Below are 9,677 nucleotides of genomic sequence, written 5' to 3'. Positions count from 1 at the left end.
TGTGTTAGTACTAAGTTATTACCAATTAATTTTACTGTTAGATTGATTATGTTGATTCAACGGTTATATTTATTTTCATCTTTGTATGGTTATAATTTTTTAAATTTAATACTTTATATTTATTTCTACCTTTGTATGGTTATGATTTTTCATATTTAATATTTTCATTTTAAATATGGAGAATCATAACCATATAAAGATAGAAATAAATATAACCGTTGATCAACATAATCTATCTAACGATGAGATTAATTGATAGTAACATGATAGTAACACAACTTGATTGTTACACTATTTTTATCCTTGTAAAAATTAAAATTGTTTTATTTTCCCCTTTTTTTTTTGTTTGTTCCATCTTGGAAAATGACAAAATCATGTGTCATGGAAAAATAAAGATAAAGATTAAAAAATAATAGAAAAAACAGTGGCATCAATGGAGGCATGGTAATAGACTAATAGGTAAATAAGGCGTGAAAAACAAAGGCGAAGAATATTCGAAGAAGAAAGGAAAAGGGACCCCGAATCCAGTGGGCTTGGTAGGTTAAAGTTTTCGTTAGATAGATAAATAAGTCATTGATTTTGAAAAAGCAAAGAAAAATTGGGTAGGTGACAACTTATAAGGGTAGATAATACTCAACATTCATTCAACAACAATAACAGTTACACTCTCCCTAGTAAGCTCTCTCTCTCAACAACAACAACAACGTTGTATCCTGTTTCTCTTCTCTTTCTCGTTTCATTTTTCTCTCTCTACTCAAAAGCAAAGCATCAAGGAGGTTGAATTGAATCCATGGATTCTGACTATGGTATTCCCAGAGAACTCTCAGATCTTCAAAAGATTCGATCTTTGTACCAGCCTGAGCTCCCTCCTTGTCTCCAGGTACTCATTACTCTTCTTGTTTGATCAGATCTCTGTGTTGTTAGTGTTTTGTGGTGGCAATAGCCAATAGGAGTTAGCAAGTTTTGATTTTTGTGATTTGGGTGATGAACTTGCATGTAAATGGGATTGGCCCATTTCATATTTTTGTGCAGGGAACTACTGTTAGGGTTGAGTTTGGTGATGCAACCACTACTGCTGACCCTTCTGATGCCCCTTCCATAAGCAGATCCTTTCCACACACCTATGGACACCCTTTGGCTCACTTTCTCAGGGCCACTGCTAAAGTCCCTGATGCTCAGATTATAACTGAGCATCCAGCTACTAGGTCAAAATCTGTTTGTCATGTTGATGTTATCTTGGTAGTGTTGGGAATCTGTTTATGGTGCTTGTCTGTTTTGAATCTTATAAATTCTGTTGCTCTTACAGGGTTGGAATTGTTTTTTGTGGGAGACAGTCTCCTGGTGGACACAATGTTATTTGGGGTCTTCATAATGCTCTCAAAATTCACAATCCTAACAGTGTTTTACTTGGATTTCTTGGTAATTTGCATTATGGGTCTTTTTTTCTTTCTTTCTTGCAACTAGATATCTTAACTCCTTGTTTTGGTTACTTTGATATCCATGTTTCTTATGTAATATATTGTATTACTTTCACCCTAAAATATTGATATCTGTTAGACTTCTGAGTAACTAGGTCTGTATATGCTTATTTCATTCTCCAGGTGGTTCAGAAGGTCTATTTGCCCAGAAAACTCTGGAGATAACTGACAGTGTTCTCTCCACATACAAAAATCAAGGTTGGTTGTGGCAAGTGAAGTTGTTGTTAGTAGTCAGTGAATTATCTTTCAGAAAATTATTAACTCCTTCCTTATTCACATACCATGGCTGTTCTCTGCTAGGTGGTTATGATTTGCTTGGGCGGACAAAAGATCAAATTAGGACCACCGAACAAGTTAATGCTGCACTTGTTGCATGCAACACTTTGAAACTTGACGGTCTTGTCATCATTGGGGGTATACTTAATCTTCCTGGACTTGCATGTATGATTACATTTACATCTTCAATACAGGTTTCTAAATGTTGAAATACATTATCTTTTAGGGGTGACATCAAACACGGATGCTGCACAGCTTGCTGAAACATTTGCTGTAGCAAAATGTCCCACAAAGGTATATTTACTATTCTGGATTTTGTCATATTGTCCACATAGATGCGAAATAGGGGCTGCTTTTAGAGCTCTTTTCAATTTCATAATTAGTTTGGTTTAAAATTTATTTGTTCATTATATCATTTAGTTTAATTTCAGTGTACAATTTCAACAATAATTTATTGATTATGGTGTTGGGATTCTGCAGGTGGTTGGTGTTCCTGTGACTCTGAATGGAGATCTTAAAAACCAGTTTGTGGAAACTAATGTTGGTTTTGACACAATTTGCAAGGTATTTGTCCTATGATGGTGAGAAATTTAGTTTAAACATGATTCTGGATATAATATGTGATGGACCTCAAAACATTTGCTCTTCTTTAGGCTTTATAGTTTATATAGAAACTTGATGTCTTTGTGAAGATGGTAATTTTGACGTTATATCACCTATTAAAAAAATGCGATAATGGCCAATTTGTTTGTATTAGGATTTTTTTTCCCTTTATTTCTTTTTTGCATTGTGTTTGATGAAATGATTGCATATTCTCCTTGGAGAGTGCCCTTATAAAGAAAGACAGATTGGGATAGTTGGGACCATGTCAGCTTGCAAGATTGTGCTATGAAATGATGAGGATTGAAGTACCAGTGAAATTTTGCTTTTTATTTAATCAGGTGAATTCTCAGCTCATCAGCAATGTCTGCACTGATGCTCTCTCTGCAGAGAAGGTAACAAGTCTAATTATCTTGCTTTTTTCCCATATCATTTCTGTTTGCATGTAATATATATATATATATATATATATATATATATATATATATATATATGTTTGATTGTTCAAGTAAGCTTTTTGTTTTCGTGAATTTTCTTTTCTGACTGAGATTTCTTTTTCAGTATTATTATTTCATCCGTCTTATGGGACGGAAGGCATCACATGTTGCTTTGGAATGCACCCTCCAGTCCCATCCAAACATGGTAAGTATTATTATCTTGCTTCATTTATGGCTGATTGTGCTGTAGTTCCATGCTGAAAAACTATTCTTTCTTATGCTCTTTGTAGGTAATTCTTGGTGAGGAGGTTGCTGCATCAAAGCTTACCCTTTTTGAAATTACAAAACAGATTTCTGATGCAATTCAGGCTAGAGCAGAGCAAGGTTTGAATTATCTGAATTGCGTCTCTTCAATCTTTTTTTCATCTTTTGAGATCTGGTATCACATTCTTATGTTTTGCTCAGACAAATACCATGGAGTAATCCTCCTACCAGAAGGGCTGATAGAGAGCATTCCTGAAGTGTATGCACTCTTAAAGGTAAATCCCCATTCCTCAAGAGTCAGGCCCCACCTGAGCATGATGCATTTTGAAACTCGTCAATCAAGGTTCATGCATCTGTATATGTGTATTCAAGCCATTGTAGACTGTTGAATCTTCAGAAAATGAGTTTCCTTTTTGTCATTGACGTTAGTTGTTAGCATTACAGTTTTTCTCTCTCTTATGATAGAGGATACAACCTTAATCTTTTGTACCTCAGGAAATTCATGGTTTACTCAGACAAGGTGTTGCTGTTGACAATATATCTTCTCAGCTTTCACCATGGGCATCTGCTTTATTTGAATTTATGCCACCTTTTATTAGGAAACAGGTAAACTCTTGTTTATCGTGTTGAAAATTGGCCTTGTGTCAATTTGGTTCTAAAGATTATAACAAAAACTCTAACTAATATCTTCAATGCTGCAGCTGCTCCTTTACCCTGAATCAGATGACTCAGCACAGTTATCTCAGGTAATAATCACCGGATGTTTTTCTGTTCATATGAATTGCTAGGATTTCAGTTACTTCATGTCTTTGTTCTCCCTACTTTTTAATGACTCACAGATTGAGACTGAGAAACTACTAGCATACCTTGTGGAAGCAGAGATAAGCAAGCGTCAGGTATTGTCACTGGGTCTATGTTCCATTCTGTCTTCTATATACCCTTTACTGGATTGGCGACCATTTTCTTTGCACTTCAACAGATTATTATGCATGGATTTATTTATGTATTTGTTTGCGGCTATTTCCCTCCTTTGCTTGATAGTCCAAAAAGCATTGTGGACCTGGCCTTAAATTACTTTTAGTGACTTAAATTATCCACTTGTGCCTGGATGTTTAAAAATATTGTTGTTCCTTTGACAGAAAGAAGGCACATACAAGGGAAAGAAATTCAATGCCATTTGCCATTTTTTTGGTTATCAAGCTCGTGGATCTCTGCCATCAAAATTTGACTGTGATTATGGATATGTATGTTGATTCAGTTTTCTTTGATTTTCCCTTCTAATAAGTCTCATCTGTAAGTGTTTCCTTTTGTTAATAAGTTTTTGATATCATTGCAGGTTCTTGGACACATCTGCTATCATATACTAGCCGCCGGTTTAAATGGATACATGGCAACTGCAACTAACCTGAAGAATCCTGTAAACAAGTGGCGATGTGGGGCTGCTCCAATTGCAGTATGTCTATGTTTTTTTCATGTTTTTGCTTGAATCCCCTATTTAATGGTTATTCATGATGGTTTTGTATTATATATCAATGCTTTTCATGGTAGAGAATGTTCAGTGTTTTGTCTGTTTGTGATGAACTTCAGGGTATGATGACAGTGAAGCGCTGGTCTCCAAATCCTGGATCCACTTCAGTTGGAAAACCTGCTATTCATCCAGCTACTGTTGACTTGAGAGGAAAAGCATATGAGTAAGACTTTTTGTCATTTTGTATGATGTATGTGTATATGCCTGCACATGGATTATAAAATATAACTAGAGATTTTCATTTGTACTCCTCTTGGTCAGTTATGTTTATATGTACTTACTCCTTTCCTCTCACTATTTATATAGATTTTTTTTTTTAACCTCAGCTTGCTTGGTCTCATTTATTGGTTGTAAATTCAGGGCATACTCTAATTCATGATCTTGTTTGCAGCATGTTGAGACTAAATGCAACAAGCTTTCTTATGGACGATATTTATAGAAATCCAGGTCCACTTCAGTTTGATGGTCCTGGTGCAGATGCCAAGCCTATAACTCTTTCTGTTGAAGACCAGGACTACATGGGTCGCATTAAGAAACTTCAGGAGTACCTTGAACAGGTCTTGAAAAACTCTGATATTTTAACAGCACAATAGCCTTTAAAACACATAATTTTCTTATTTAAATGTCTCACATTGAAAACAAATTCAAATTTTATGGTATACCAAAGATATTCTTACTTAGAGCCCATTTGTTTCACCTTCCACAAAAAGTAGCTTGTATCTCTTCTTTATTTTAAAAGTGCTTTTTATAAAAGTTAAAGCTATTTATATTTTTATAAAAATATTTAGCTTTTGAATTCTACTTTTTTTAGAAGTTAAAATTTTTAGCTTCTAAAAAAAAGTAGTAGATTTTTGGCTTTTTTTTGTTACTTCTGCTTTTTTTTAAAGCAGACATCCAAACGAACTTAGAGCCCGTTTGTTTGCACTTTTGAAAAAAGTAACTTTTATCTCTTCCTTATTTTAGAAGTCCTTTTTGCAAAAGTTAAAGCTATTTATATTTTTATAAAATATTTAGATTTTGAAAAAAATATTTGACTTTTGACTTCTGCTTTTTTCAGAAGTTAAAATTTTTAGCTTCAGAAAAAAGTAGGTTTTTGACTTTTTTGTGACTTCTGCTTTTTTTAAAAGCAGACATCCAAACGAACTAAAAATGAAAAGTGTTTTTTTTTTATAAAAAAAAGCAACTTCTAGAGAAAAAAAGTTCATCCAAACGGGCCCTTAAAGTGAGAAGTGCTTGTTTTTCTTAAAAAAAAAAAGCTTTTGGAGAAAAAGAAAGCCCATCGAAACGGACCCTTAATAATATGGAAATATGTTTGGTCACTTTCTGGCATTGAGTCTCTTTTACAAGACCTAAAAACCATTGATTGTTCATATCCTCATTAATCATTATGTGTGCTGGATGAGGAGTAGCTTTTATATTGATGATCATTACTTCTTTTTTGGCATGATGGAATCACTTTGTCCACATTTTTTATTGTGTCTAAAGTTGTTAGCAGGCATAATATTGTTTAATTTTTTTATTTTATTTTTTCCAAATCTTCAATCAAAGTTGGGCTTCTCATGGAACTTCTCATTGTTGCTTCAGGTTCGAGATATTGTGAAGCCAGGATGCCCTCAGGATGTTTTGAAAGCAGCTCTTAGTGTCATGGGGTCTGTTACAGAAGTTCTAGCTGCCATGTCATCATCTTCTAGCAACAACCTGTCTTCCCTTTAAGAAGAGTTACACATGGAAGTTGTATTCTTTTTGACATTTTCTTGCGTAACATTTTTATTTCTTTATTTTTATAGCCATGGATGTAGTTGATGATTGAAAATAAGTGTTAAGATCTGACATGGTGGATGCCAACATGAGATTACTGTATTCAAAGTTTTGACTGTGTTCCTATAACTGGGTGAATTTTTGTGGTTCCATGTTGCATTGTTTAATAATTTAGCTTGGTGCTTGAGGTTATTCCTTGTTCTTATGAGGATTTATATTACAAGTTATAGTAACTGACATGGTCTTTTATAAATGGGTTATATTTATCTTATTCAATATGAGATAAACCAAATTTCTACACACACGTAATAAAGAAGGTGGATCCTACCTTTATTTTTTCTCTCTCCAATTTTTTGTGGGTCCCTCTTATAATTTTATTTCACTAACATAAGATATGAAAAACATTTCTCTTTATAAATATAGAGGAACAAGGCCTTGGTCTTTTAATCAGTGTATATACTTTTAAGGATAAAAGTTTCTATCATTGTATATAACTTGTAGAGATTGTGTCGGGCATTATAAACTCAATAATATTATTTTCAATATTATAAAATACATTAATTTCAAGAGTTATTAACCATAATGATATTGATATGTTTGCAAATTGTTCCCGCTCACCACCAAATTATACCAATATACATGCAATTTGAACAACAAAATTCAATTTCAGTGTGCTTTAAAGAGTACTTTAACTTCAAAATTTATCAATTCATAAGTTAAACTCAATATAAAAATATTTCGGTAATAATTACCAAGAAAACAATTTTTATGATAAATATGCAACGTGTTATTGTTTATGTTTTAAATTGTTTGATTCCTTAAATAGGGTACTTTTTTTCTTTTTAATATTTTCCGATCAATATAAGGATTTTTCATTAAAGTTAAGTTGCTTAATTACAAGTAATAGAAGTTTAGTAACTTCATCAATTTATTATTTAAATTAAGCAATTTGCGGACGAGGATTAATTCGATGCAAGGTCTTGCCTTCCCAAATTTCTAACAGCTCCAAAAAGTTGATGCATGATAGAATAATGGGTAGCACTGTTATTGAAGTACCAAATAGCATATCTTGGAGCAAATGATACGAGCTTAGTTGGTGCCAGGAAATTAAGTAGGTGATGGTAAGAATATATGTTCGTTTCTCTCCAATACTGTTTTTGGGAGAGATTTAAAACCTTAATCCTGGATTCGTCCTGAATCGGAGTAATCGCTAAACAAAAATCTTGTTTTGTTCATTTTGTTTACAAAAAGGTGTTGGAATTTGAAAATTCTGATCTATTGCCTGACAACACTGCAACGCGTGGAAGCTCGTAATTTCTTGATGGATATTGACATTGACAATTACCAACATTGATTTATTGATAGTAAAACGCAAAACACCACAACTTGTCAAAATCTTCAAAATTTACTCTTCAAATTTGATTGTATAGAATATCCTGTATGTTGTGACTTCAGATGATAAATCAGTTTTCTCTCGAAGAATTTTTCTTTTACCATCAGTTGAAACTTGAGATATCAATCGAATGATTACAAGATAAAGCTTTGCAAAAATTTCTGGCAAATGAACTTATTAGAACCAAGCATTGCTGCATTGGCATCACACTTAATTTGAGAACTGCTCATGGTTGTCATCTTATGCTAAGTTGTTTGTGTTGTTGAGCTAAAATTGGAATCAAGAAAATTTTATTGTAAAGTTTCCGTAGTATTAGAAAATTAGATAAAATATTATATGCTAAAACATAGTTCGTTTCTTCATTATTCTATTATATTTTTATGGGGGCAATGTTGAAATGTTTCTCACAATATATGCCATTTTAAAATATCAAGTTAATTGAGAAGGAAAAAAGTTTGCAATGAAATGTTAAAATCCAAGAATCTCACTGGATATCAATTAATCTTGAAATATCAGAAGTCTAGTGAGCTAGCAAAGAAGCTTGGTGATCAAATGAAGACCAAGGAAACACATTTGAGCCACATTTTTGTAAAGGTGCAAAGGTAGAAGAAATCAGAAGCAATGAAGAAGAAGACTACAAAGGCTCCTGGTATACTTCAAATGTTGTAAAATGGCAAGTACTTGCTGGAGTCTTTGACCCTGAAAGCAGATAACTTAATCGACTAATTAAAGGAAGAGTAAATACCATTTTGGATCCTTGACAAAAAACACGGTCCCATTTTAATTCATTAAAAAAGAAAAAATTACTCTCGAGGTCCTTCAAAAATTCAAAGCGGATCTATTTAGTTGAAATCATGGTCCCTCACAAATTCAAAAAAAACTCACATTAGTCCCTTAAAAGAACTAAAATGAATCCATTTTGAATTTCTTAAGAACCTCGAGACTATTTTTTTTTTTTTGTAATGGACTAAAATGGAGATCATATTTTTTATTAGAGATTCAAAAGGATTTTACTCTTAAAGAACGAGCAGATGCTTCAAATATAAGGACAAATCCTCCAGATGTCAATTATCTTCACCGTTTTGTACTGCATGAAAAGGTTGGTGCCTGGTACAGTGGATGGACGGTGGGCAGGTAGATCAGGTATCAAGTGTTTGTGTTTTTTTTTTTTTTTTTTTGGCTTAAAGTACAGGGTTTACTTCTTACCTAAAAATGAGGAGCTAGAATTTAAACACTGTCATCTGAAGCCTCTTCAAGAATGGATTGGTGGAAGCTTTTTTACACCGACACGGGACACGGAATACAATACGACATTCCGACACGTTAATTTTAAAAAATATTAAATTTCGACACGTTAAGATACGTTTTGATATTATATAATATTTTTAATTTATGTAGTGTATATTATAATTAGTATTCAATAATTTAACAAAAAAATAAAGCTAAACTTATAATACTCATCAATTTTGCAAAGAAACATAATATAACTCAAATGTTTATATTAAACTCAATAAAATCATAATCATAATCTAACGAATCTAATAGTAAGAACTCAAAATGCAACGCAACGTAACATTTAAATCTTTTGAGTCTTTGCAACAAGTATTGAAGTGTCAAACACGACATGTCAGAATTTTTGAAGTGTCGGTGCTTTGTACGGTGGAAGATGGGTACTACCGTACTACCTACATCTTTTGATTTGTGAATTTGGCAAAACAGATTTTCAACCTGATATCATTCGGCATAACTCATTTATCTTCATTGACGATTGTTGCTTAGTAATGATCTCACAATGTACTAGCAATGCCCATTTAAGCTTATTTAGCTAAGTGTGTACAGAGTCCTGCTAATTGGTTCCCACATTTTAAATGCTACTTTTGTAAATGTGAATAGCTTATTACGCTGTGAAACAATGTAGTGTTTCCAGCAAACTACAAACATAC

General features: G+C 33.0%; 1 protein-coding gene across 1 annotated transcript; it reads left to right on the top strand.

The window, feature by feature from the left end:
- The first annotated feature begins 612 nt into the window (after positions 1–612).
- On the top strand, positions 613–6,518 carry LOC133315737 (pyrophosphate--fructose 6-phosphate 1-phosphotransferase subunit alpha). The gene is made up of 19 exons (XM_061517398.1): positions 613–880; positions 1,033–1,205; positions 1,307–1,419; positions 1,602–1,676; positions 1,779–1,892; positions 1,981–2,048; positions 2,235–2,318; positions 2,696–2,749; positions 2,916–2,996; positions 3,082–3,175; positions 3,257–3,330; positions 3,551–3,661; positions 3,757–3,801; positions 3,895–3,951; positions 4,195–4,299; positions 4,392–4,508; positions 4,643–4,746; positions 4,975–5,140; positions 6,168–6,518. The coding sequence occupies exons 1-19, from the start codon at positions 791–793 to the stop codon at positions 6,294–6,296; spliced, it is 1,854 nt and encodes a 617-aa protein (XP_061373382.1). The 5' UTR covers positions 613–790; the 3' UTR covers positions 6,297–6,518.
- Positions 6,519–9,677: the final 3,159 nt, after the last annotated feature.

This window comes from Gastrolobium bilobum, unplaced genomic scaffold (assembly GCF_033153095.1).
Source record: "Gastrolobium bilobum isolate Gb01-03AN ecotype WA unplaced genomic scaffold, APGP_CSIRO_Gbil_v1 utg31796, whole genome shotgun sequence".
Classification (NCBI taxonomy): Eukaryota; Viridiplantae; Streptophyta; class Magnoliopsida; order Fabales; family Fabaceae; genus Gastrolobium; species Gastrolobium bilobum.
This window is presented reverse-complemented; position numbering and strand designations above follow the sequence as displayed.

What these genes read in the sequence shown, in the direction of transcription:
- LOC133315737 (XM_061517398.1), top strand. Translation starts at nt 791, where the DNA reads ATGGATTCTGACTATGGTATTCCCAGAGAACTCTCAGATCTTCAAAAG. An exon ending in ATGCTCTCTCTGCAGAGAAG is followed by an intron (nt 2,750 to 2,915) that starts GTAACAAGTCTA and finishes TTTCTTTTTCAG; the next exon opens with TATTATTATTTCATCCGTCT. An exon ending in TTCAGGAGTACCTTGAACAG is followed by an intron (nt 5,141 to 6,167) that starts GTCTTGAAAAAC and finishes TTGTTGCTTCAG; the next exon opens with GTTCGAGATATTGTGAAGCC.